This window comes from Hylobates moloch, unplaced genomic scaffold (genome assembly GCF_009828535.3).
Source record: "Hylobates moloch isolate HMO894 unplaced genomic scaffold, HMol_V3 SCAFFOLD_12, whole genome shotgun sequence".
NCBI classification, from domain to species: Eukaryota; Metazoa; Chordata; class Mammalia; order Primates; family Hylobatidae; genus Hylobates; species Hylobates moloch.
In genome coordinates, this window is record NW_026652287.1 from 105,482,045 (window position 1) to 105,509,654 (window position 27,610).

The window sequence follows — 27,610 nt, forward strand, 5'->3', positions numbered from 1 at the left end:
TAGCTCATTGCAGACTTGAACTGCTGGACTCAAGTGATCCTCCTGCTTCAGCGTATTGAATAGCTAGGATTGTACTTGTATGGCACCACATCTGACTCATTTTAAAAATTTTTTATAGAGACAGGATCTTGCTACATTGCCCAGGCTGGTCATGAACTCTTCGCCTCAAGCAGTCCTCTTGCCTCAGCCTTCCAAAGTGCTGGTATTATAGTTGTGAGCCACTGTGCCCTGCCAAGTCTCTTTTAATATTGAGGTTCTGATCCCTGTGTGTGGAGAGATTGAGAATAGAATCCGGCACTATCACCATAAGTTGAGGGAATGGCTTTTGTGGAGGTCGTCTCTTGAGTTTTTTCTGCCTCAGTGGGGATGGCAGGATGACAGAAACTAGCTCTGGTCAAGGTTGGCCTAATTTGTATTGGCCCCTGAGTCCTCCAGGGAAAGACTTGTAGCCTGGATGTCAGGCTTTTTTGTGGGTCCAGAGCTCACCTTGTGGAAGGGAATAGTTGGTGAGAGATCTTCTATATGTTTATGGACAGAAAAAGTTGGGTTCCTTGTTCCCAGGGAATGTTCCAGAACTTCCAGCATTGGTCAGAAGGAGCTGTTTCCAGATTCAGCTCAAAAGTCATATTCTCCAAAATCTGGAATATGGAGGTAAGTTATAGACTGACTGTAAGACCTATAGGGGCCTGTTGGGTAGAGAAATTTGAGTAGAGTAAGTGGGCATAGAAATACTGAGTGAAGTAGCATGGAGTGAAATGTCTGATAAAGAAGAGGACTTCAGCCAGTTCTAAAGAGGCGTCCACAAATGTTCCAGCAACTGAGGTTTCCTGGGGTGAGGGCACCAGAACTTCTCAGCAGTTGCAGACCTGTTATTTGTGTCAAGGTCACTGTCAGCAAATAATCTACAGACTTTCTAGATTCTCATCCTCTCTGGGCTGTTCACCTCTCATGGCCATTATCCTGAGACTGAAAGATTCTATAGTCGCCGGGTGCGGTGGCTCACGCTTGTAATCCCAGCACTTTGGGAGGCCGAGGCGGGCGGATCACGAGGTCAGGAGATCGAGACCACGGTGAAACCCCGTCTCTACTAAAAATATAAAAAAATTAGCTGGGTATAGTGGCAGGCGCCTATAGTCCCAGCTACTCGGAGAGGCTGAGGCAGGAGAATGGCATGAACCCGGGAGGCGGAGCTTGCAGTGAGCCGAGATCGCGCCACTGCACTCCAGCCTGGGTGACAGAGCGAGACTCCGTCTCAAAAAAAAAAGATTCTATAGTCCTGGGATGTGCCTTTTGTGACCCAGCCAGTACTCCTGGTGTCTCTGGATGCTGTAGCCTTTGCGATTGTCAAGTTTTTGCTGTCATAGTGTCAGGGCTCTCCCTGTGGGGCTCAAGGGAGACAGGTAGGGTAACCAAAGTATGGATCCAGATCTTGCGGTTTATGGGACCTTTTCAGAGTCTTGCTGTGTCACGCAGCCTGGAGTGTAGTGGTGTGATCACGGCTCACTGCACCCTTGACTCCTGGGATTGAAGTGATCCTTCTACCTCAGCCTCCTGAGTAGCAGAGACTACAGTTGCACGCCACCACACTCAGCTAATTTTTAAAAAAAATCGTTTTAGGCTGGGCGTGTTGGCCCACGCGTGTAATCCTAGCACTTTGGGAGGCCAAGGTGGGCAGATCACTTTAGGTCAGGAGTTTGAAACCAGCCTGGCCAACATGGTGAAACCCCGCCTCTACTAAAAATACAAAAAAATTGGCTGGGCGCAGTGGCTCACGCCTGTAATCCCAGCACTTTGAGAGGCCGAGGCGGTTGGATCCTGAGGTCAGGAGATTGAGACCATCCTGGCTAACATGGTGAAACCCCGTCTCTACTAAAAATACAAAAAAATTAGCCGGGCGTGGTGGCGGGCGCCTGTAGTCCCAGCTACTTGGGAGGCTGAGGCAGGAGAATTGCTTGAACCGGGGAGGCAGAGGTTGCAGTGAGCCAAGATCGCACCACTGCACTCCAGCCTAGGTGACAGAGCAAGACTCCGTCTCAAAAAAAAAAAAATTTTTTTTTGAGGGGGTCAGGTTTGGTGGCTCATGCCCGTAATGCCAGCACTCTGGGAGACTGAGGTGGGAGGATCGCTTGAGCCAAGAAGTTCATGACCAGCCTGGGCAACACGGCAAGACCCCATCTCTTTAAATTTTTTTTTTTAAGAGACAAGGTTTTGCCATATGCCCAGGGTGATCTTGAACTCTTGGGCTCAAGTGATCTTCTAGCCTCAAACTCCCAAAGTGCTGGGGTTACAGGTGTGACACTGTTCCCGGCTTATACCCACTTTTATTTTATTTTTTTTGAGATGGAGTCTCGCTCTGTTGCCCAGGCTGGAGTGCAGTGGTGTGATCTCAGCACACTGCAACCTCCACCTCCCGGGGTCAAGCGATTCTCCTACCTCAGTCTCCCGAGTAGCTGGGATTATAGGCACCCGCCAGCATGCCTGGCTAATTTGTATTTTTAGTAGAGACGGGTTTTCACCATGCTGGCCAGGCTGGTCTCGAACTCCTGACCTTATGATTTGGATTGGTAAATTCAAAGTTACCAATAAGGTAATCTGCCCACCTCAGCCTCTCAAAGTGCTGGGATTACCGGCATGAGCCACCGCGCCCAGCCTATATACCCACTTTTAAAGACATACGAGATGCTAAATGTTATTCAGAATGGGCTAGAAAATGGGTGGTAGCTTCCAGCTGTTGCCATGCTAAGGGGCAGTAACTTCCGAGTGTTGCCAAGGCAATGGCAAACTGCCATGGCAATGGCGGGCCTGTCTTACGGGGAAGTGCTTTCAGTGCCTCTTCCTGATTTCAGCATGTTCAACCTGCTCTGAAGTAGAGTCCCATCTGCCTCCTACCTTAGCTTCACAAAAATCCCTTGAAGGAGGAATTATCTTCATTTTCCACTGCTCCCCCACTTCCCCAGACTAGCTGCTGGATAAGATATTGATCACCTTGCTGCCTATAGAAATCTCAGTGCTGCTTTTTTAGGGGGAACGGAAGCCAATCCAAATTGTAATTTTTTTTTCTTTTGAGACGGAGTCTCCCCGTCACCCAGGCTGGAGTGCAGCGGTGCAGTCTTGGCTCCCGGGTTCAAGTGATTCTCCTGCCTCAGCCTCCTGAGTAGCTGGGATTACAGGTGCGCCGCACCATGCCCGGCTAATTTTTGTATTTTTAGTAGAGACGGAGTTTCACCATGTTGGTCAGATTGGTCTCGAACCCCTGACCTCGTGATCCGCCCGCCTCGGCCTCCCAAAGTGCTGGGATTACAGGCAAGTGCTGGGATGCAAGACTTGTACACTGAAAACTACAAAATGTTGCTGAGAGAGACTGAAGAACACCTAAGTGAATGAGGACATTTACCATGTTCATGAACTGGAAGTCTCAATATTAGTATGTTAATCCTCCCCAAGTTGATTTGCAGATTCAATGCAGTCCCAGTAAAAATGTCACTAGGTTTTGTTGTTGTTGTTTTTGACTCGCTCTGTAACCCAGGCCAGAGTGCAGTGGTGCAATCTTTTCTCACTGCAACCTCCGCGTCCCAGGTTCAAGTGATTCTCCTGCCTCAGCCCCCCAAGTAGCCGGGACTACAGGTGCTTGCCACCACGCCCGGCTAATTTTTGTATTTTTAGTAGAGACAGGGTTTGCTATGTTGGTTAGGCTGGTCTCAAACTCCTAACCTCAAGTAATCTGCCCCTCTCACCTTCCTAACGTGCTGGGATTACAGGCATGAGCAGTTGATCAAATTCAACATCCCGTCATGGCAGAAACTCTCAACTAGGCGTGGAAGGAACATACAACATAATAATGGCCATATATGACAGACCCACAGCTAACATCATACTGAATGGGGAAAGGCTGAAAGCTTTTTCTCTCAGAACTGGAACAAGACAAAGATGCCCACTTTCACCCCTCCTATTCAACATAGTACTAGATGTCCTAGCCAGGCAAGAGAAAAGAAAAGGTATCCAAATTGGAGGAGACAAAGTAAATTGTTCCTTTTTGCAGATGACATGACATGACCTTATATTTAGAAAAACCTAGACCCCACCAAAAAAACTCTTAGATCTGATAAAGAGATTCAGTAAGGTTTCAGGATACAATCAATGTACAAAAATCAGTAGTGTTTCTATACACCAGTAATGATCTAGCTGAAAAAGAAATCAAGAAGGCAATCCCATTTATGATAGTTACCAAAATATACCTGGGAATAAATTTAACCAAGGAGGTGAAACACCTCTACAAGGAAAATTACAGAACATTGATAATAGAATTGAAGAGACCTTTTCATTCATCCTCACATTCATCCTCTTCTGCCCACAAGTAACCCCCTTCCAAAAAAAAAAAAAAAAAAAGAGGATACAAACAAATGGAAAAACATATGCTCATGGATTAGGATAATTAATATATTTTGTTTTGTTTTGTTTTTGTTTGTTTTGAGACAGAGTCTCGCTCTGTTGCCCAGGCTGGAGCACAATGGCACTATCTCGGTTCACTACAAGCTCCGCCTCCCGGGTTCATGCCATTCTTCTGCCTCAGCCTTCCCAGCAGCTGGGACTACAGGCGCACGCCACTATACCCAGCTAATTTTTTGTATTTTTAGTAGAGACAGGGTTTCACCGTGTTAGCCAGGATGGTCTCGATCTCCTGACCTTGTGATCCGCCCGCCTCGGCCTCCCAAAGTGCTGGGATTACAAGCGTGAGCCACTGCGCCCGGCTGTGTGTGTGTGTTTTGTTTTTTTTTTTGAGACAGAGTCTTGCTCTGTTGCCCAGGCTGGAGTGCAGTGGCGTGATCTCGGCTCACTGCAAGCTCTGCCTCCCGGGTTCTCGCCATTCTCCTGCCTCAGCCTCCAGAGTAGCTGGGACTGTTGGCATGCGCCACCACGCCTGGCTAATTTTTTGTATCTTTAGTAGAGACAGGTTTTCACCATGTTGCCCAGGCTGGTCTCAAACTCCTGACCTTGTAGTCTGCCCGGCTTGGCCTCCCGAAGTGCTGGGATTACAGGCATGAGCCACCGTGCCTGGCAGAAGAATTAATATTGTTAAAATGACCATACTGCCCGAAGCAAGCTACAGATTCAATGCAATCCCTATCAAGATATCAAATGCATTTTTTTCCCCACAGAATTAGAAAAAGTTTTCAGAGCTTTGTAGAATCAAAAAAGAGCCCAAGTAGCCAAAGCAATCCTGAGCACAAAGAACAAAGCTGGAAGCATCACACTACCTGACTTGAAAATATGTTACAAGGCTATAGTGACCAAAAAAATGTGGTATTGGTATAACAGTCACATAGACCACAGAAACATAACAGAGACCCAGAAATAAATCCAGGTATTCACAGCCAACTGATTTTCAACAAAGATGCCAATAACGTACATTGGGAAGGGATACCCTCTTCAATAAATCCAAAAACTAGATATCCATATGAATGAAACTAGACCCCCATCTCTCACCATATACAAAAACAACTCTAAATAAAGACTTAAACATATGACTCAAAACTGTAAAACTACTAGATAAAAACAAGGGGGCGGGGGCAGTGGCTCATACCTGTAATCCCAGCACTTTGGGAGGCCAAGGAGGGTGGATCACCAGAGGTCAGGAGTTCGAGACCAGCTTGACTGACATGGTGAAACCCCATCTCTACTAAAAATACAAAAAAAGTTAGCTGGGTGTGGTGGTGCATCGCTGTAATCTCAGCTACTTGGGAGGCTAAGGCAGGAGAATAGCTTGAACCCAGGAGGCAGAGGTTGCAGTGAGCTGAGATTGCACCATTGCACTCCAGCCTGGGCAACAAGAGTGAAACTCAGTCTCAAAAGAACAAAATAGAACAAAATATAACAAAAAACAACAACAACAAAAAAGAAAGAAAAGGAAAAGCACATGTTGGGAGAAAATATTAGCTAAATATATTCGACATCTTTTATCTCAAATATATAAGTAACACAACTCGATTATAAGTTAATAATCATCCGAAGTTAAAAATGGGCAAAAGATCTGAACAAACATGCTTTGAAAGAAGATAGATGTTTATCAAATACACACTTGAAAAGTTGTGCAACGTCACTAGTCATTCAGGAAATGCAAATTTAAACTATGATGAGATACAACTACACATTTATTAGAATCGTTAAAATGAAAAAGACAAACATACAAATATATGGTAAGAATGTGGAGCAACTAGAACTCTCAGTGAGTTCTAATATAAGTGTTATAAATTTTTTTGAAAACAGTTTGACAGTTCTTTTTTTTTTTTTTTTTTTTGAGACGGAGTCTTGCTCTGTTGCCCAGGCTGGAGTGCAGTGGCGCGATCTCGGCTCACTGCAACCTCTGCCTCCCGGGTTCACGCCATTCTCCTGCCTCAGCCTCTCCGAGTAGCTGGGACTACAGGCGCCCGCCACCACGCCCGGCTAATTTTTTTTTTTGTATTTTTGGTAGAGACAGGGTTTCACCGTGGTCTCGATCTCCTGACCTCATGATCCGCCCGCCTCGGCCTCCCAAAGTGCTGGGATTACAAGCGTGAGCCACCGCGCCCGGCCGACAGTTCTTAAAATGTTAAACATAAAAGCTGGGTAGGGTGGAGTGCACCTGTAGTCCCAGCTACATTGGGCGGGAAGATCTTTTGAGCCCAGGAGTCCAAGTCCAGCCTGGGCAACATAGCCAGACCCTGTCTCAAAACAAAAACAAAAACAAAACAAAACAATTAAACATACACCTACCATATACCCCCAAAATTCCACTTCTAAGTATCTACCCAAGAGAATCCAAAGGATATATTCACACAAGGACTTGTACACAAATGTTTATAGCAGCTTCATTTGAGATAGTCAAAAGTTAGAAGCAATTCGGCCAGGCACTGTGGCTCATGGCTATAATCCCAGCACTTTGGGAGGCTGAGGTGGGTGGATCACGAGATCAGGAGTTTGAGACCAGCATTGCCAACATGATGAAACCCTGTCTCTACTAAAAATACAAAAAAAAAAGTCAGCCAGGCGTGGTGGTGTGCACCTGTAGTCCCAGCTACTCAGGAGGCTAAGGCAGGGGAATTGCTTGAACCTGGGAGGTGGAGCTTGCTGTGAGCCGAGATTGCGCCACTGCACTCCAGCCTGGGCGACAGAGCCAGACTCCAGCTCAAAAAAAAAAAAAGATGGGGCCTTGCTCTGTTGCCCAGGCTGGTCCTAAACTCCTGGGCTCAAGTGATCCTCCTGCCTTGGTCTACCAAAGTGCTGGGATTACAGGCTAGATTTTTCCTTCCTTCCTTCCTTCCTTCTTCCTTCCTTCCTTCTCTCTCTCTTTTTTTTTTTTTTTTTGAAACAGAATTTTGCTCTTGCGGCCCAGGCTGGAGTGCAGTGCTGTGATCTTGGCTCACTGCAACCTCTGCCTGCCGGGTTCAAGCAATTCTCCTACCTCAGCCTCCTGAGTAACTGGGATTACAGCCGCCACCACCACGCCTGGCTAATTTTTTGTATTTTTAGTAGAGACGCGGTTTCACCATGTTGGCCAGGCTGGTCTCGAACTCCCAACCTCAGGTGATCTGCCTGCCTGGGCCTCCCAAAGTGCTGGGATTACAGGTGTGAGCCACCGTGCCCAGCTTGAGATATTTCTTTATAGTAACACAAAAACGGCCTAACACAAAGGTCACATAGTAGGTAGGATTTAGTAAGAAAGACAGCTGGGATTTCAAGTCAGGTGAACTGGGTCTAATGTTTCCACTGCTTTACTCACCTCTCCCTACCTCTAGATTTCCACCCTCCCATGTTAAAATCTCTTGGTTATAAATTTTCACTTGTGCTTCTTTCTGGGATCACCTTCTTGAATCACAGTGGTGTCTGTTTTCATACCCATTGAGGGTATAGTGATTCCTTGAGGGTTACAAGGTCTGCAGATCGATGAGTTCTTGGCATTTTGGAGAGGCCAGAGACTGGTAGCTCTGAGTCATTAGTTGTCAGGTCATGCCTCCCCATCACACACCGAAGCTTGACTGACTTCTCTGAGTGCCAAAAGAAGGCTGGGGCTGGGGGTAGAGGATCTGGGTTTCACAAGAGGCAAGTCTGGAAATGTCAAAATTGGGGTCCAAGGTGAGAGGATGGGGTGGTAGGACAACATTGTCTGCCATCCGGGTAAAATGGCTGAAGCTCTGGTTAGTGGGTGTGGCCTAAGGGGAATGTAGTGATCCCACTGTAGGTGTAAAGGGCTTCATATTGATGGAGAGTTTTCTGTGTTGTCAGAAATTCTGGTGGACACTGTGAGACAGATTTCATGGATTTATAGATGAGACAGCTGAAGCTTGGGAGTCTGTGCCCCAGATCACACAATTTATTAGCAGTAGGAGTCCAAGTGGAGCCAAGCCAGAGAAGGTTACTGAGTGTTTTGGCACCCTTGGCCTTAATCTACTACTCTTCAGATTTCACAGCCCCCATGTTCCGGATATTTCACTCAAAGCTTGGGAGTTGGAGATGAGGGAATCAACAGATGCTGACACTAGCATGGAGGAGAGGTATAGCTGATCTGGAGGTATGATTGGGAGAGGTTGAGAAGCCTTTCAAGGGTGTCCCTGATGTGGGAGGGCACAAGCAAAGGCCCAGGGGCAAGGAACTGCCCAGTAGATTCCAGAAGAGAACTACCATTGCCATACAGCAGAGTGTACAATAACAGGGTAGTCAGTACACTGCATCAAGGGGCTGAAGGCAACTACCTTTTGGTTTGAGCATAGTCTGAAAGCAGTGGAGCCACTGAATCCCACAAAAGCTGGTAACCTGGACAGCTCAAAGGTCAGAGCCATCAGGACTTTGCCTGGAATATTCTGGCATTATTGGCAAACATCTCTCTTCCCCTAACAGGTTGGCTGCTGTATACTGAGACCCAGTCGGAGATCAGAAGGCAGGTTCAGTAGAAACACATAGGACTCTACTCACATATTGAGAACTTTTTTTTTGTCCTTTTTTAAATTTTTTATTATTTTTTTTAGATGGAGTTTCACTCTTGTTGCCCAGGCTGGAGTGCAATGGCGCGATCTCAGCTCACTGCAACCTCTGCCTCCCAGGCTCAAGCAATTCTCCTGCCTCCTGAGTAGCTGGGATTACAGGCATGCGCCACCATGCCTAGCTTTTTTCTTTCTTTCTTTCTTTCTTTCTTTCTTTTTTTTTTTAAGTAGAGACAGGATTTCTCCATGTTGGTCAGGCTGGTCTCAAACTCCCAACCTCAGGTGATCTGCCCGCATTGGCCTCCCAAAGTGCTGGGATTACATGCGTGAGCTACCGCGCCCAGCCTTTTTTTTCCTGTTTTAGAGACAAGGTCTCATTCTGTTGCCCAGGCTGGAGTGCAGTGGTGCAAACATAGCTCACTGCAGTCTTGAACTCCTGGGATCCAGTGATCCTCCTGCCTCAAGTAGCTGGGAACAGGCATGCCACGATCATGCCCAGCACCATCTTATGAGATCTAATCTTGGCCACTCACACAGAGGATTGAGCTCTGATGATGTGTCTACCCTAACTTTATTTGCTTAGAAGGCTGAGCCCCATATGGCTCAGCTAACCTTTAATTCTGATCCCACCTGCGTCTTCCATATTGGAGACATTACACTCAGGAAGGAAGGCCTGAGCATGGTAGGGATCCCCCAGACACCTCACTGTGCTGGGCAGTATTTGAGAAGCCCTGCTGTAAACTTTGCTGACGGCAAAACTGTTGTGGCTTCTGCTCACAATGTGGTTATCATTGTCCATCCCCTCAGGGGCTTCCAGGAGACGTGGCAGCTGCAGTGGCCTTTGATCCATCATACAGTATGGATGGACACCACAGGCCAAAGATTCTCATGTCAGAGGATTTCTGGTCTTTTCTCCCCTAGGCCTCAGGAGGACCCAGGGAAATATCTAAAGCCAACCTATAGTTTTGGTGAACTGAGTTTGCATTGAAATGTTTTTGGAAATGATTTTCAACGTTTATAAAATCACATGCCACATAAAAATCTGAATATTTGGCTCTTCCTGGAAAACCAGGAGATATGGGAAATCTGTACTGACTCCACCATATTGTCTCCCCACCCCTTAAGAGGGAAAGACCTGCTTGGTGGCCACCAGAAGTGGAATTATGAAGGCCACGGCCATATGACTCTCAAGAAACCCTGGCTACTCACATAAGCCAATCCAGACCATGATTTCTGTCTTCTCTGTCTTGAGGTGCCTATCTGTGCAGTGATGGCCATGAGATGAACAGCCCAGGGAGTCCACAGGAAATCCACAAAACATTTATTTGAATTTCAGTTATGAGTGACACATAGGTCTGCATGTCCTGAGAAGTTCTATACACCCTTATCTCACTTGGCCATAGTCATTAGAAGTTTCTGATGTGCCTTTAGAACAGACATGTCCCCTCTTGTCTACCACAGTCTTCTCCACACCTAGGGTTTTTGTAACAATGATAGTTTCCACATAGCCCTGGCAGGTCTGAACCAGTTATACCTGCCTACTGAGTTCTATATTTCATGAGTCATCAGCCATGGGCAGGTACTGGGAGAGATAGCTAGTAAAGTGGGACATGCACTGGGAATAGAGGACCAAACTTTTGCTGTGGAGGTTCAAAGAAACTACCCCATTCTTCAGAGCTAGCTCTGGGCCCACAGGTGACCCTTGGTGTCCAGATCACAAGATTCAGTCCAAGCCTGTCAGTCTTTCACAGGAGGCCTTAGGGCAACAAGGCAAATTCAACCAAAACTGGACTGAGCACTCTTCCTGCCCATGCAGCTGTTTGAGACACTCAGTGCCCCCCACAAAAGCTGTTCTTTTTATATTAGGATGAATTGTTTCAAACCACCTCACCGCCTCTGATGCAAGCAGCTAAACATTAAGGCCTTTATTATCTCAGAGAGAGACAGGCAGATCCAGGACTGGGTGATTTGAGACCAAACAAATCATTCCTAAGTGTCACATGTAGATGCAAACAATGTCCACGAAGAGAAACCTTTTTTTTTTTTTTTTTTTTTAAATTTTAGACGGAGTCTTGCACTGTTGCCCAGGCTGGAGTGCAGTGGCGTGATCTTGGCTCACTGCACCCCCTGCCTCCCAGGTTCACACCATTCTCCTGCCTCAGCCTCCCAAGTAGCTGGGACTACAGGCACCCACCATCACACCTGGCTAATTTTTTGTATTTTTAGTAGAGGTGGGGTTTCACCATGTTAGCCAGGATGGTCTCGATCTCCTGACCTCATGATCTGCCTGCCTCAGCTTCCCAAAGTGCTGGGATTATAGGTGTGAGCCACTGTGCCTGGCCAAGAAACGTTTTCTGGAAAGCTCCAGAAGACACCAGCTCAGATCTTAGCAAGAATTATCATACCAAAATCTAAAGCCATCAGTGGGAAAGAAAATGAGGGTACTCAAAGGCTCAGACTATATGTAATTCTCTCTGGAGAATGGAAAAGGGAGTATAGTCTGCTTTCCCTTAGCACGGTGAGGGAGGCTGATACACATCATGAGATCTTGCCAGGTGGCAGAGATGAGACAGTATGGCAGGCAGCTTTGGACGTGGCTTCCAATGATCTTTGCCCTCTGATATTCATGCTCTTGTGTAATCCTCTCCCCTTGACTGTGGGCTGGACCAAGTGACTTGCTTCTAACAAATAAAATATAGCAAAGATGATGGGATCTCACTTCTGTTATTAGGTTACAAATGACTGACTTGTTGGTATTCTCCATTGCATTATCAGCTTACAAGCTTTGATCGACAAGCTGCCATTTTGGAGAGGCCCATGTGGCAGAGAACTGGAGGAGGTCTCAGACCAACAGACAGGCCCTCAGTCCAGCAGCCCACAAAAAAATTGAATGCTGCCAATTACGTGAGTTTGTTTGGAAGCAGAGCCTTCCCCAGTCAAGCCTTCAGATGACCACACCCCCAGCTGACATCTTGATGTTAGCCTTGTGAGAAACCCTGAAGAGGAGTCAGCTAGCTGCACCAAAGTTCCTGACCTATAGAGACTGTGAAATAGTGACTACTGTTTTAAGCCACTAGGTTTTGAGTAATTCGTTACACAGCAATAGGTAACTAATACAGATGGCTTCTGCAATAGCAGTAATACAGTGCCACCTAAGATTCTGGGAGCTGTGGCTTTCCCACATTTGTTGCCCATAACTCTCTTGTGAATTCTCTGGTGATTTTTCTTAAAAGGAGGTGTCTATAGCTGAAGGCTTCCCCATTTTCACTGCACTTGTAATGCCTTTTTCCCATAGGTACTTTATATTGCTTTCTCACATAGGAGAGGTGACTGAAGACCATCCCACATCCGTTACATTGCAGGGGTTTTCTCTACTGTGAATTTTTTCATTATAGATAAGAATTGATTTCTTCTTGAGGGTCTTTCTTCATACCAAGTATTTAAAGATCTCTCTTCAGTGTGGGTTCTTAGGTGGTTGAAGAGGGCAAAAGTCTTCATGTCTTCCCATAGCCACTGCTCTTGAAGGGCTTCTCCCTATCATGGTCTGCCCGGTGTTATCTGATGTTAGAGCTGTGTGGCAGCATCTTCTCACTCAGCTCTTCTTCATGGCTTCCCTGTGCCATGAGTGCTCTGGTGATGGAGAAAGGAAGGCCTTTCCACATTCTCTTTTGAGCTTCTCATTATTCTGGTACTCCAGTGCCGGAAGAGGGTAGTTACCCTGGAAAGCCTTCACAAATGCCTGGCCCTCCAGTCCTCTCACTTATGAATTCTGCTGTGCATTAACTGAAAAGTGCTCTTACTGTAAGCCATGTCACATCTGAAAAGGTGGTCTTCACCATGAATGGTCTATTGTTGGTGAAGGTTTGATCCACTCCCGTGTGGGGTTTCTACCTGGAGTGCACTGCCTAACGTTCAGCCAGGAGTACAGTCTTTGGCAGGGCAAGGGTGCCAGGGTCAGGGTGAGGAACGACCAGTCATGGAGTACTAGTCCTGTCACATATCCCACTGCTGAGCCTGTTAGGTGACATTCACATAGGCAGGGAGAACAGAGAGGGATCTAGGACAGATGTGGAAGCAGCAGTGGCTGCTGAAATTGCTGTTCAGTGATATGAGCCCAGGCCACTCTTCTTTTTTAGAGATGGGGCCTTGCTATGTTGCCCAGGATGAACTCAACTTCCTGGGCTCAAGAGATCCTCTTGCCTCAGCCTCTCAAGCGACTAGGACTATAGGTGTGCACCACTGCACCTGGCCAGGCCTCTCCTTTATGGGGACTCCTGTTCACATCCCAGCCAGTGCTCTCATGAGTACTTCGTTGTATGAGGGAGGTCAAACAGCAACAGCTCACATGTGATGATGCTGAAATTACATGGTAAATAAGCTTTTAAAAATAGGTGCCGGCCAGGCGCAGCGGCTCATGCATGTAATCCCAGCACTTTGGGAGGCCAAGGTGGGCAGATCACGAGGTCAGGAGATCGAGACCATCCTGGCTAATGGTGAAAACCCGTCTCTACTAAAAATACAAAAAAATTAGCCGGGTGTGGTGGCAGGCGCCTGTAGTCCCAGCTACTCGGGAGGCTGAGGCAGGAGAATGGCGTGAGCCATTCGGGAGGTGGAGCTTGCCGTGAGCCAAAATCGCGCCACTGCACTCCAGCCTGGGCGACAGAGCAAGACTCCGTATCAAAAAAAAAAAAAAAAAGGTGCCAAACACCATATTCTACAAGGTTCTGGATCTCTAGCTCCTTCTAAAATACCAGGTCTGTCAACTGTGTTCAATGCCCCCATCTGCCTGTGCGCACTCTGTTGACCAGCAAGACTGTGAAGGCATGAATTGTGTGTTAGTGACCAGAAACCCTGGCCAGACTACAAAAACCACTTTCCTGGACGTCAGGCTATCGCTTCTCTCAGCTCCCAGTTCCTACCTGGGGAGTGATGGGTGCCAAGATACAGTTTGAGAGAGGTGAAGTGAAGGTACATGACATTGCATTTATCTGCTTTAACTGTGGCAAAAACTTTAACACAGCAAATACAAAGATCTGCAGCTCTGGAGTTGTTCTGCACACCCTCACCCTGCACAGTCCCAGTTGATGGGGAACTATGGCTATACCTTTGTCCATGATGGCATGTGCCCTAGTTCACCAGTCTCCCCAAATCCCTAGTTATTACCTCACATCCAGTGTTTATGCACATAAGAGTCCTCCCTGGACCCCTCTAGTCTTTGCCTTAGTGACCCCGTGACTATTTTAGTGTTGTAGATGAATTTATTTTTCCTCTGGGTAAGCTCTGGGCCCTACGGTAACTGAAACAGGCCACTATGTTCAATCCAGAGCCTTTCAGTCTTTCCTGCTCTTTCATATAGCAATGCAAAGTAGGCTACAACAGGACAGAGCAACTACCCACTCTTCTACTGTGCCCTTAGGCAGATTTTGTGCCCCCAAAAGGCACTCCCCACTCTATCCATTCATTTTCTCAACCTACCCCAACAGAACCCCTAAGATTAAAGGTGACCTGATCAATAATGTCTTTATTATCAGCAGTTAGTGCAGGCAAGGTAGGTGATTCCAGTGGAGGGTGATTTGTGGCCTCAATGGACACATCTTAGGGGTTAAACACAGACTTGACCACATCCACAAGGAATGTGCATCTTCCTGAGCTCAAATTAGATTTCCCTCAAGGTCCCTCAACCAGCATCAGTTCAGTTCACTGCCTAACCCTCTCAGAGGCAATGGGAATTAAACCATTCCATTGAGCTGAGGACAGTCCTGAATCCCTACAGGACATGGGAAGGAAGGCTCAGGGTACTGTTTTCCCCATGCATGAGGACAGGACTGCTGCAAGTTTTTGGATCCAGGCAAGATGGAAAGTGACTATGGCTTCTGCCTTATGCTGCATGGGTGAGATGGCCCTGCAAAGGTTCCTGGGCTGTTCAGAAACAGAGTAGCTTCTGAAGGCTTTTCCACATTAGCAGTACATGTAGGTAATTTTTCTGGTATGGGGATTCTGCTGAAGTTTGACTTGGCTGAAGATTTTCTCACAAAGACCACTTCCATAAGGCTCCACTCAGGTATGAATCTTTTTATGCTGTGCAAGGTTACAAAGATGGCTGAAGAGTTTCCCACACTGGCTACACTCATAAGTCCTTTCTCTAGTGTGAACTTTCTGGTGCCGAACAAGCGTAGATCTTTCACTAAACGCTTTTCCACACTGGATGCACTCATAGGGCCTTTCTTGTGTGTGAACTCTCTGATGACGAATCAGGTGGGAGTTACTGCTAAAGGCTCTCCCACATTCACTGCATTCATAAGGCCTTTCTCCAGTGTGAACTCTCCAGTGACAAATAAGGCTAGATTTTCGGCTAAAGAATTTCCCACATTCACTGCATTTATAAGGCTTTTCTCCAGTATGAACTTTCTGATGCTTAATGAGAATGGAGTTTTGGCTAAAGAATTTCCCACATTCATTGCACTCATAAGGCCTTTCTTTTGTGTGAACTCTCCAGTGTTCAATGAGAGTGGAGCTGTGAGCGAAGGCTTTCCCACACTCACTACACTCATAAGGCTTTTCTCCAGTGTGAATTCTCCAGTGCTGAATCAGGCTGGAGCTGCGGCTGAAGGATTTCCTACATTCGCTGCACTCATAAGGCCTTTGCCCAGTATGTACTTTCTGGTGCTGGATGAGGGTGGAGCTATTACCGAAGGCTTTACCACAATCACTGCATTCAAAAGGCCGTTCTCCAGTGTGAACTTTCTGATGTCGAAGGAGATGGGAGCTTTGGCTGAAGTCTCTTCCACATTCACTGCACTCAAAAGGCCGTTCGCCGGTGTGAACTTTCTGGTGCTGAGCAAGGTTGGAGTTATTGTTAAAAGCTCTTCCACACTCATTGCATTCATACGGTCTTTCTCCAGTGTGAACTCTCCAGTGCTGAATGAGAGCAGAGCTTCGGCTGAAGGATTTACCACATTGACCGCACTCATAAGGTCTTACCTGTGTGTGAACTTTCTGATGCCGAAGGAAATTGGAGCTTTGGCTGAAGGCTCTTCCACATTTCAGGCACTCAAAAGGCCTTTCTCCAGTGTGAACTTTCTCATGCCGAATGAGGTGTGATCTGTTACTGAAGGCTTTCCCACATTCACTGCACTCATAAGGTCTTTCTCCTGAGTGAATTCTCTGATGATGAACAAATGTGAGTTTGTGGTTGAAGGTTTTCTCACATGCAATGCACTCATAATATTTTACTTCAGTGTGAAATTTCTGGTGCTCTCTCAGCTTAGATGAGTGACTAAAGGCCTTCCCACACTCCTTACACACATGGGGTATTTCTCCAGTGTGAAATTTTTGATTACCAAGGATTGATTTCTCCTCTAAGAAATTTCCACCTGTTGGGCATGTAAATGGTATCTCTTCAGAGTGAGTTCTCAGATGGTTGAGGAGAGTCGAGCTCTTCAGGAAGGCTTTTCCACAGTTGCTGGACTCAAAGAGTTTCTGTGTGGTACAGACTTCTGGAAGCTGCCCAAGATTGGAATATGGCTTCTGCCCGCTGTCAACAGCTTGAAACTGGAGGAGGTCACAGCTGCCCAGGATGACGTTCCCACCTTCCCTGCAAGTGAAGGGGTTCTCTGACAGGTGGACTTTAGAGCGCTTCATAAGTGCGTCCCTGTCCTTGTACCATCTAAAGGGCTTCCCTCCACTATGCTCCTTCTGGTGCTGGTGAAGGTTTGCATTCAACCAAAAGTCTCTCCCACATGCTCCACATGTGTAGGGTTTCTCCTCCGAGTGTGTTCCCTGATGCTCAGCCAGGTGCAAAATGTCTTTCAAGAATGGCCCACACATGTCACAGGAGTTAGCTTTCTTGGTGGAAGGATCTGCATTAGGGATCCTGACCTGTAACACTTCTACAGAAACATTCTGCTCAGGATGGGCCTCCTCACCCTCTACTCCATGCCAACAACCTGAAAGTAGAGAAATGCCAGTTAACTAAGTATTCCACTTGGTGGGAATGGATGACTTCCTTAGAAATGTTACCCAGGAATTCACACCCAAGAAGAGGTCCCAGGGATTGCTGACAGGCCAACAGGGCCATCATCAGGGTGAAGAAGGGCCCATTACTATTGGCAGGATAGGGACCAGCCAAGCAACAGAATAAGGGAGACCTCACCAGGGGCAAGGACACAGAAATGGGTCAAAGGACTTAAATAGACATTTATCTAAAAGAAGATATATACACAAATGGCCAATAAGCATATGAAAAGAAGTTCAGCATCCTTAATCATGAGGAGTATGCAAACCAAAACCACAATGAGATACCACTTCACACCCACTAGCACAGCTATAATAAAAAAAAATAAACAACAACAAATGAAGATGAAGTAGAAAAACTGGAGCACTTATACACTGCAGACAGGGATGTAAAATGGTGCAGCCAATTTGGAAAACAGTTTGGCAAGTCTGCTCCTACAAAGCTACACAAGAGAACTAAAAACATCCACACAAAAATGTGTACAAGACTGTTCATAGCATAATTTTTTAAAAAATTGAGATGGGGTCTTGCTATGTTGCCCAGGTTGGTCTCAAACTCCTGGACTCAAGTGATCCTCCTGCCTCAGCCTCCTGAGTAGCCGGATTATAGGCACCTCACGCAGCTTCTATAGCAGCATTTTTTTCTAACACCTAAAAAACGGAAACAAGCCAAATGCTCATCAACTGATAAATGGATGAACAAACTGTAGTCTTTCTATACACGGGAATATTTGGCTATAAAAAAGAATGAAATACTGATACATGCTACAACATTGATGAACTTCAAAAACATGCTAAGAGAAAGCTAGTCACAGAAAAACACATAGTTTTCTATAAAATGTCTAGGAAACGTAAATCTATATAGTCAAAAAGTAGGTTAGTGGTTGCATAGGACTGGGGGGTGGGAAGGGATAAGGGAAGATGGGGAGTGACAGCTAATGGGACTGCTAATGGGACCTACAGTTTCTCTTTAGGTGATGAAAACATGCTAAAATTACATTATAGCAATGATTATACCATGTGAAACATATAGAAATCACTAAATTGTGTACTTTAAAAGGTGAATTGTATGGTTTATCTTAATAAAGCTGTTTTTAAAAAATATCTCACTGGGGGCTGGGCGTGGTGGCTCACGCCTGTAATCCCAGCACTTTGGGAGGCTGAGGCGGGTGGATCACGAGGTCAGGAGATTGAGACGATCCTGGCTAACACGGTGAAACCCCGTCTCTACTGAAAATACAGAAAAATTAGCCGGGTGTGGTGGCGGGCACTTGTACTCCCAGCTACTTGAGAGGCTGAGGCAGGAGAATGGCGTGAACCCGGGAGGCAGAGCTTGCAGTGAGCCGAGATCGCGCCACTGCACTTCAGCCTGGGGGACAGAGCGAGACTCCATCTCAAAAAAAAAAAAAACCTCATTGGGGAAAGAGATAGAATCTGGGCATGGCCTCATACTGGGTAACCCAACCAGGGATTGGTGAAGCTCAGTGGGATCTGTTAGGCAGACTGAAGACGTCTGATCCCCAACCTTTGCCTCCACAAGGCTCCTGGGCAACAGCTATTAGGAAAGCTCACGAGGCTGCTCAGAGAGAGACAGGGGAAGTACACACAGCAGAATCTCAGCACCCCAGCACCTACAACAGGAAACCTGAGAAGGAAGCAGTACCCATGATCTGGCTTTGGGATGAACAGAGCTTTCTATGGGGAAAAGACACAGGGCATAAGGTGGTCATCACCATGCTGAGACAGGGCATTACCAAGTGAGGTCACGAGCTCAAGGTTTTCCAGCATCACAGTGTGGTACAGGTGCCTCTGGGCTGCATCAAGGAGCTCCCACTCCTCCTGGGAGAAATATACAGCCACATCTTCAAAGGTTACCAGGCTCTTCAATGTGTGGACAGCTGAGCCACAGGGCCAACAAGTATGCTGACAAAGAAACAAACAATTGGTCAAATGGAAATATGCAGGACCTTGCTGTGTGACTCAGAATCCTGATACATCTACCACTAACATCTCTTTCTTATGACCCTCTCAGTCCATCCATTACTCACCCATCCACAGCTTATCTTCTTCCTCAGGGCCCCCACCTAACATGCCCTGGAATTAATGGTGCCCCTCTCTCCTAATAGTCCCACTGGTCACTGTATCCAGGCCAACCCAACCTAGAGGAACAACAGGCACGTGGGCAGATGGATGCTGCCTCCTCCCTCCTGCTGGCCAATTTTCCTCGTGTCTTCTGGCTCATACCTCCCAAACATAAGAAAAGTTGGGCTTCCCTTTCTCTCTCAAGCCTCTTGTACCAGGGCCATGGGCCCAATGGTTCACATTCCCTCACCTTTACATGTCACTCCTCAGACCATACAGTTCTTATATTTCCACCCCCTCCCTGTTCACACTGTAGGCATTCTCCCTAGCATCTCACCATTCATATGGCATACCTGACAGATGCAACCAGGATCCAATCCTGGTCCAACCCAGCTACAGAGCTCCAAAAACCCCACTGCCAGAGGCAGTCATAGCCCCTCAAGTCAATGCCTCCCCTGCCTGCCCTGTTCCTTCAACCATCAGCTGCCCAGAACCATAAGCAGATCTCAAATATCTCTTCCCTCTTGTATCTTTGCCTTTGTATGTGTTGTCTCCTCCCCAGTCATAGCTGTCCTTGCTCTTCCTAACACTCAAATCCAAGACCCACCGGCCCCCACCTTGGCTTGGGGACTCAGCTTAGGCTGACCCTTTCTGATCTTGCCACTCCACCAGCCTGACAAAAACCCCAGGACCCTACTTAAGAAGAGATAACATGCCCTGACCACAAGAAGGATGGCCCCAACAATGTAGTGAGCCGTAGAGAGGTAAATCAACCTAAACCAAAGCCCAACTCTCATCCTACTTCTGCCGCTATGCTTCACTGTTGTCCTAGACCTACTCTCTGCTCAGGAGGCTCAGCCACTATCTTGAACCCAACCCACAACTGCATGCAGTGTCCACACACAAGCATTCATCCCTTGGATGTTTCCAGCCTAAACCCCACATAATTTCATAATCACATGTTTAGTGGTCTACTTCGCACCTCAATTTGGTAGTGTCTGGGACATCTCAAATACAACATGGCCAAAATCCAACTCTTTTATCTTCCCCCTGAAGTCTACTCCTCACACCAACTTCCACATCTGAAAGATCTAAGGTTAATTTTTTTTTTTTTTTTGAGATGGGATCTCGCTCTGTCACCCAGGCTGGAGTGCAGCGGCACGATCTTGGCTCACTGCGAGCTCCGCCTCCCGGGTTCACGCCATTCTCCTGCCTCAGCCTCCCGAGTAGCTGGGACTACAGGTACCCGCCACCCCGCCTAATTTTTTGTATTTTTAGTGGAGACGGGGTTTCACCGTGTTAGCCAGGAGGGTCTCAATCTCCTGACCTAGTGATCCACCCACCTTGGCCTCCCAAAGTGCTGGGATTACAGGCATGAGGCACCGCGCCCGGCAATTTTTTTTTTTTAAGACAGAGTCTCGCTCTGTTACTCAGGCTGGAGCGCAGTAGCACGATCTCAGCTCAATGCAACCTCCATCTCCCAGATTCCAACGATTCTTCTGCCTCAGTCTCCCAAGTTGCTGGGATTACAGGTGCACACTACCATGCCCTGGCTAATGTTTTTGTATTTTTAGTAGAGATGGGGTTTCGCCACGTTGACCAGGCTGGTCTTGAACTCCTGACCTCAAGTGATCCGGCCTCCTCGGCCTCCCAAAGTGCTGGGATTACAGGTGTCAGCCACCGAGCTCAGCCTAAGGTCAATCTTAACATTTCACTTTCTTTCACTGTCCCACATCAGGTAATCCATGGCCCAATTTGGGCAGATTCAGAAGCCAACCATCTGTCCTACCTCCACGGGCACCCCTCTGTCCAGCTACCCAAAGCACACATCTGGACCACGTCTGTCAGCTCCTCACTGGCCTTCCTGCTCCACCATCACCACCCCTCCAGTCTGCTGCCCACTAGGCATCCATAGGGAGTCCGTTAAGACTGGAGTCAGAGCACCTACTTCCTCTGCTCCAAACCTTCCATGGCTCCCACCACCATCAGAATAGAGGCCCAGCTCCTCAGGCTGCCATTCCAGGCCTAACTCTGGTTTCCCTGCTCTGTTTCCACCAGACTAAATGGAGACCTGCAGTCCCCGGAATGCTTCCATTTCATCACCACTAAGCAAGGTACACATGCTGGTCACTGTGCCTGCGACAGCCTTCCAGATCTCATTCCATAGGATTCCAGAAATGGGAATCCCTCGATATAACCCCTGGCCTGGATTCAGGATGGTAAGGGTAAGTGACTCCTAGGGCAGGGCCCAAGACCCACGTGTGAGGACAGGACGCGATCAAGAGTCCCAGGACACCAACATCCCCTCTATTTGGGCTTCAGGATCCAGAGGGCCGGAATCCCAGCGGGTGAGGGCCTGGGGCACACTCCACTCACCTGCGCCGGGCCCATCAGCGACGCTGGCAACCCTACTGGAACCTGTGGGCTGGGCAGGGCCATAACAGGAGGCGCCAGGGCTAGCCCTGCCGCTGGGCCGAACCCTCACACTTCCGCTGGGTGACGGTCGCACTCAGGACCTGTCTTCCCGAATACAAAATGCGCGCAAGGCCTCCGGGCACCGCAGGGACGAAGGCTGGGTATGGGGACCCTGGAGACGCGTGGCGCTGGCTCCACTTTCGGGAACACCTTGGCTCATAAAAGCAGAGTAATTAGCCGGGGACTATGGTGCGTGTCAAGGCGCGGTGACGGTCCCTGCACCCACTCCCGCGCCCTAGTCTGGCTCCAGAGGCCTCTTGTAACCCAACCCACTAGCCGCAAAATGAGGACCGCAATGGCGGCGCCGGAAGTCCCGCCTCGCAATGACAGCTCGGACTTGCCACTGGTCCGAGCTTTCATTGGCTCAAAGATCCCTACCGTCTATGACGCTATTTCCCTATGCCCCTCACGCTACCGCTAGGCCGTTGCCAAGGTGATTGGGTAACGGCGTTTATCGCGTCGCCGCTCACGCAACGCAAACTACATTATCCAGAAGGACCCTCGCGGTGCCTCAGTGCTGGCCATTGGCAGCCCGGGAGACGGGCACTTCCGGGCGGAGTGTAAGAGGCTGGCCAATCACAGCCTGGAAGCGGGACTTCTGTCGTCGTCCTCGGACCATCACGTTGGCATTTCTCGATTTTGTCTGCTTCTGAACGGACCGCGTTGTCAGGCGAGGGACGGAATCTTGGAGACTCCCTGGGCCCATGGAAACAGGCGCGAGGAAGGCACGAGAGTCGGGGAAGTTCCGCCTTCGTGACATATAAGCGCCCCCACCGCGGCGAATATCGCCCCCGAGCCCCAGTGTTCGCCGCCCCCGCCCCCCCCCCCCGCCTTAGATAAACCCGCCCAATGGGACCCTCAGGTCGCACCGCGCGGAGGTGTCCGCGGCTCCCGGGAGTCGTCGCCCTTGGCATTGTGTCGGCTTTACGGAGCGCGAGACCGATGCCAACAAAAGCTACGCGTTGGGAGGTCTTGACCCAGCGTGCGCCCGGCTGTAGGCATGGAACGTGCGCCAAAGGTCTCCTGGCACCCACTCGGCTGGACTCAGCACCATTGTCCTAAGTCTCCGATTGAGAAGTATCTGCCCCAGGTCCTCTGTGGGCCCCACTGAACAGTGTGGAGCGTTCACAGGTTGGGGGGTCACTATTTCAGAATCCAGTTTGTTGAGACGTGGAGGGTACAACAGAAGGGATCTGCATATGCGAAGACTTGGACTTGACACTGACCTGAGCGTTCAGGAAGGCTCTCGTGCCCCCTTGGCAGCGGGTGGAGAGCGTAAGAGGAGTCCTGCCTCTCCTGGCACACAGGCCGCCTGGGAGTCATGAAAGGTGTTGAACAGAAAAGGGATGGACATGACCTGAGTTAGAATTTGGGAAGTATTTCAGTGGCTGCTGAATGAACACACTACCGGAGAAGGTGGTTGTAGCCGGGCTGGAAGCAGGGAGACTATGGGGGAGGTTATTGCAGTATTGTTCCAGACAGTTATGATAGTGGCCTGTCCAGAACCGAAGCAAGAAGGATGGGAGAAGTGATCAGATTCCCAATGGATCTTCAAGATAGAGCTAATGGAATTTATTGCTACCTTAGATAAGTGGAATAAGCATGAGTAGGGGTGAAGGACCATCCCAAGTAGTCAGGAAGAATTAGGAGGCCTCCTGTGGAGAATAGAGGTTGGCGGTTGGCAGGAGGAGGATGTTTCATGGAAGATTAGCGATGGATTTTGTAGGTATAGAGTCTGAATTGTCTGGAGACCTGTGAATGGACGTGTCAAATGGGCCTCTGGATATATAGAATTCTGGCGTGGCTTCAGGACGTCCAGACTGCATTATGTTGGTGCCCTGGACCAGTGAAGGGCCTGAGGATAGGATTTGGGAAGGAAGGTTTTAGGTTGGAGTTACAGATGGGCCCACAAGGCGAAGTGTTGAAACTAAGGACCAGTGGCTAGGGCTCATGCCCAGTGCTTAGATCACATCTGTCTGCCCATTGGCTTGGTGTTGCAGGGCTTAGTGACCTTTGAGGACAGGGTCAGTACATCTTCCAAAAATGTGGGGCTCCTTAGTGAGGTCCAAGGGGGCTTCTACAGTGACATGATCCTACAGAGCTTTGTACTCCTGTGCTCAGCAGATAAGGCTACTGCGTCTCCTCTTTCCCCTACACGTGAAATCTAGGTTTTCCTCTGCCTTTCCATTGTTCCCTGTGGGAGGTGCTGCTGGCCCTGGCACTGGCCAGTGTCCTGCTATGTCCGGAATTGTTTCCTTCCAGTGGGTTCTTGGTCTTGCTGACTTCAAGAATGAAGCCGCGGACCCCTCGTGGTGAGTGTTACAGTTCTTAAAGATGGTGTGTCTGGAGTTTGTTCCTTCAGATGTTCAGATGTGTCTGGAGTTTTTTCCTTCTGGTGGGTTCATGGTCTTGCTGACTTCAGGAGTGAAGCCGCAGACCTTCGCAGTGAGTGTTACAGCTCTTAAAGGTGGCACATCTGGAGTTGTTCATTCCTCCTGGTGGGTTTGTGGTCTCGCTGACTTCAGGAGTGAAGCTGCAGACCTTTGTAGTGAGTGTTACAGCTCTTAAAGGTGGCATGTCCAGTGTTATTTGTTCCTCCCAGTGGGTTTGTGGTCTCGCTGGCTTCAGGAGTGAAGCTGCAGACCTTCGTGGTGAGTGTTACAGCTCATAAAAGTAGTGTGGACCCAAAGAGTGAGCAGCAGCAAGATTTATTGTGAAGAGCAAAAGAACAAAGCTTCTACAGCATGGAAGGGGACACGCAGGTTGCCGCTGCTGGCTTGGGTGGCCAGCTTTTATTCTATTTGGCCCTGCCCACATCCTGCTGATTGGTCCATTTTACAGAGCACTGATTGGTCCATTTCTACAGAGTGCTGATTGGTGAGTTTACAAACCTTTAGCTAGACACAGAGTGCTGATTGGTGCATTTACAATCCTTTAGCTAGACAGAAAAGTTCTCCAAGTCCCCAGCCGATTAGCTAGACACAGAGTGCTGATTGGTGCGTTTATGAACCTTTAGTGAGACACAGAACGCTGATTGGTGCGTTTACAAACCTTTAGCTAGACACAGAGTGCTGATTGGTGCGTTTACAGTCCTTTAGCTAGACAGAAAAGTTCCCCAAGTCCCCACCGGACCCAGAAGCCCAGCCGGCTTCACCTCTCACTGCTACTTATCCGTGGCTGCTGCACAAACAACCCCCACACCTTCTGCCCTGGGATCTTGACAACCTTGTGAAGTTGCAGTGATGGTCCCTGCACCCACTCCCATGCCCTTGTCCGGCTATAGAGGCCTCCTGTAGCCCAACCCACCAGCTGCAAAATGGGGACCACTATGGCGGTGCCGGAAGTCTCACCCCTCAACGCCTGCCTGGAATCGGAAGTCTCAAAACCTGTGTAGCATATCACATGCAGCTGGGTCATTTCCTGGCTAGGTTACCCTGTCAGGATCTGTGACTTTTCTGTCCCTTCTGCCACATCCCCTCACTCTAGTAGAAGTTTTCTGCCAGCTGTCCCTTGTGAGTCCCAGTGGGCACTGACATGGTCGTTGATTGTGGGGTCACTGAGCATTGACTTTGTGAGGTTCATTTCTTCCCAGCTATATACCTGCACAGGTGATCTTCACCTACGGTGGTTTGTCATGGGGTGGATCACCTTGACATGGGCTACCTTCTCACAAACCACTTGATGAGAGCTCTATAGGATCACTGTTGCCACCCCTGCCATGTGATCACCTGATTAGAACAAATGAAGAGGCCTGGCTGGTGGACAGGGTGGCTTGAATTAGGCCATGGACAGAGAGGCCCCATGGTGCACCAGTTCTGTTGAGTGGAAGACAGCTGTGGGAGAGCTGTTGACAGTGCTCTGGTGGCTCACGTGGTACCTGAGTTGTGCCCTCTGTTGTCCTGGCATCAGGATGTATAGCCGTGCCTTTTAAAAAAATTTTTCCTGGCCTCCTTCTGACACTCGATCCTACTTTCCCCTGACTCCTGTTCCCTGGATGGCTTCCTCTCTGTCTTCCAAGACTCATTCTTTCCCCTTCTCCGCTCCTCCCCTCCAACGGCCAGGTCTTCTACCATTGGCCTCCCTTTAATGTGTCTTGAACTGATAATGTATCTTTAAATAGTTGTTATCTGCATATGGTGGCCCATACCTATAGTCCCACCTACTTGGGATGCTGAGGCAGGAGGAGTGCTTGAGCCCAGGAGTTTGAGTCCAGCTTGGGCAACATAACAAGATCCTATCTCTAAAATAAATAAATACATAAATACCTAAATAGTTTTTGAAAACCTCTTATTCCGTGAGACTGGCTTGTTCCATTTGAGGAGTATGGGCATAGGTGTCAATGGTTCAAGACCTGGACTTCGCTCACTGCATGGTACTGGCCTGTCACCAGACACTAGGGCCCTGCAGCTCCACATTTTGCCAAACCTACAGAGAACTGACACTGAAGAGATATCTGATAAATACACAACATATGGAAAGGTGTTTGAGGAGAAGCAAACCTTTTCTCCTACCAAAAAACTTCACAGTGGAAAAAATTCCAAGTGTATTATGAGCATGGGAAGGCCTTCACTTTTGTCTTCATCCAGAAAGCAGGAGTACATGCACATCTTCAAAGGGCCTTACAAATATAGTAACATGGGGAATCCTCCAGCCAGAACTCTACCTCCTTTGAGCACCAAAATGTTCACCCCAGAGAAAGTCCCCATAAGCGCAAGGAGTGTGGCCCAGCCGTGAGCAAAATTTTGCAAAACTCTCTTCTGTACCAAAATGGTCATACCCTATGAAGGACTCCTAAGTTCAGGGAATGTGGGGCACTGCCAGCTGTCCTGTTGGCTTCCCTGGTACCTGACTTGAGGTTCATACATGTTATATTCGGAGTTCTGCTTTCATTAGCATAAACAAATTAACACCGGAGAATGGTTGTACAAATGCAATAACTACATGAAAGCTTTCAGTGAAATATGAAACCTCATCCTTCAGAATTCTCATCAGAGACAGGCCCAGTGCACGCAGCTAATGTTGGAAAGCCTCTTCTCAATTTTAATCCTATTTAGCACCAGCGATTTACAGCATTGTGAGTGTAGCATGTAGGAGAGCAAAAAATTGCAGCTCCTGCCTTGATGTGCACAAAGTGATTCACACCGGAAAAACCCTCTATGAGTGCAGCCAGCATGGGAGAGCCTCAGCCACAGCTCCTGCCTTACTTGGCACCAGAAACTTCACCCTGGAGAAAAGCCTTTTGATTATAGTAAACATAGGAAAGTCTTCAGCTCCTTTATTTAGTATTATAGAATTCACACTGGCCGGGTGTGGTGGCTCATGCCTGTGATCCCAGCACTTTGGGAGGCTGAGGCAGGGGGATCACCCGAGGTCAGGAGTTCGAGACCAGCCTGGCTAACATGGCAAAACCCCCTCTTTACAAAACATACAAAAATCAGCTGGGCATGGTGATGCACATCTGTAATCCCAGCTACACCAGAAGCTGAGGCAGGAGAATTGCTTGACCTCAGGAGGCAGAGGTTTCAGTGAGCTGAGTTAGAGCCACTGCACCCCAGCCTGGGTGACAGAGCAAGACCCTGTCTCCCTCACCAAAAACAAAAAACACACCTGGGCACGGTGGCTTACGCCTGTAATCCCAGCACTTTGGGAGGCCAAGGCAGGCGGATCATTTGAGGTCAGGAGTTTGAGACCAGCCTGGCCAACATGATGAAACCCTGTCTCTACTAAAAACAAAAATTAGCCGGGCTTGGTGGCAGGCACCTGTAATCCCGGTCACTCAGGAGGCTAAGGCAGGAGAATCACTTGATCCTGGAAGGCGGAGATTGCAGTGAGCCAAGATCATGCCACTGCACTCCAGCCTGGGCAACAGAGCGAGACTCCATCTCAAAAAAAAAAAAAAAAAAAAAAAAAACAACAAAAAAAAAACCCGGCCCTACATGAGAAGCCTTCAGCCACAGCTAAACCTTGTGTAGAAGGATTCCTCCCTGAGGAGACACTCCATGATGGCCCTGCATGTGGAGAAGCCGACAGAACCCATGTTGTACTTTGCAACCCGCTGAGGGACCTTGGCAGAGCTGTCACACCAC

The 27,610-nt window shown here is 48.3% G+C and overlaps 2 protein-coding genes across 2 annotated transcripts in view; one reads left to right on the forward strand and one right to left on the reverse strand.

Moving 5' to 3' along the window:
* The first annotated feature begins 521 nt into the window (after positions 1 to 521).
* Positions 522 to 27,610, forward strand: part of ZNF324B (zinc finger protein 324B) — a 40,469-nt gene continuing 13,380 nt past the window's right edge. The window contains exons 1-3 of the mRNA XM_032171382.2: positions 522 to 651; positions 20,170 to 20,291; positions 21,108 to 21,274. Coding sequence (XP_032027273.1) covers positions 21,113 to 21,274 — 162 coding nt within the window. The 5' untranslated portion in view covers positions 522 to 651; positions 20,170 to 20,291; positions 21,108 to 21,112. The remainder of the gene's footprint in view (positions 652 to 20,169; positions 20,292 to 21,107; positions 21,275 to 27,610) is intronic.
* On the reverse strand, positions 14,449 to 22,093 carry ZNF132 (zinc finger protein 132). Its single transcript, XM_032171351.2, has 3 exons — positions 21,426 to 22,093; positions 18,722 to 18,890; positions 14,449 to 16,900 (listed from the first exon to the last, which is right to left on the reverse strand). The coding sequence occupies exons 1-3, from the start codon at positions 21,486 to 21,488 to the stop codon at positions 15,012 to 15,014; spliced, it is 2,121 nt and encodes a 706-aa protein (XP_032027242.1). The 5' UTR covers positions 21,489 to 22,093; the 3' UTR covers positions 14,449 to 15,011.

What these genes read in the sequence shown, in the direction of transcription:
- ZNF132 (XM_032171351.2), bottom strand. Translation starts at nt 21,488, where the DNA reads ATGGCCCTGCCCAGCCCACAGGTTCCAGTAGGGTTGCCAGCGTCGCTG. An exon ending in CGCTGATGGGCCCGGCGCAG is followed by an intron (nt 18,891 to 21,425) that starts GTGAGTGGAGTG and finishes TTTCTTTGTCAG; the next exon opens with CATACTTGTTGGCCCTGTGG. An exon ending in TGAGCTCGTGACCTCACTTG is followed by an intron (nt 16,901 to 18,721) that starts GTAATGCCCTGT and finishes CTCTACTTTCAG; the next exon opens with GTTGTTGGCATGGAGTAGAG.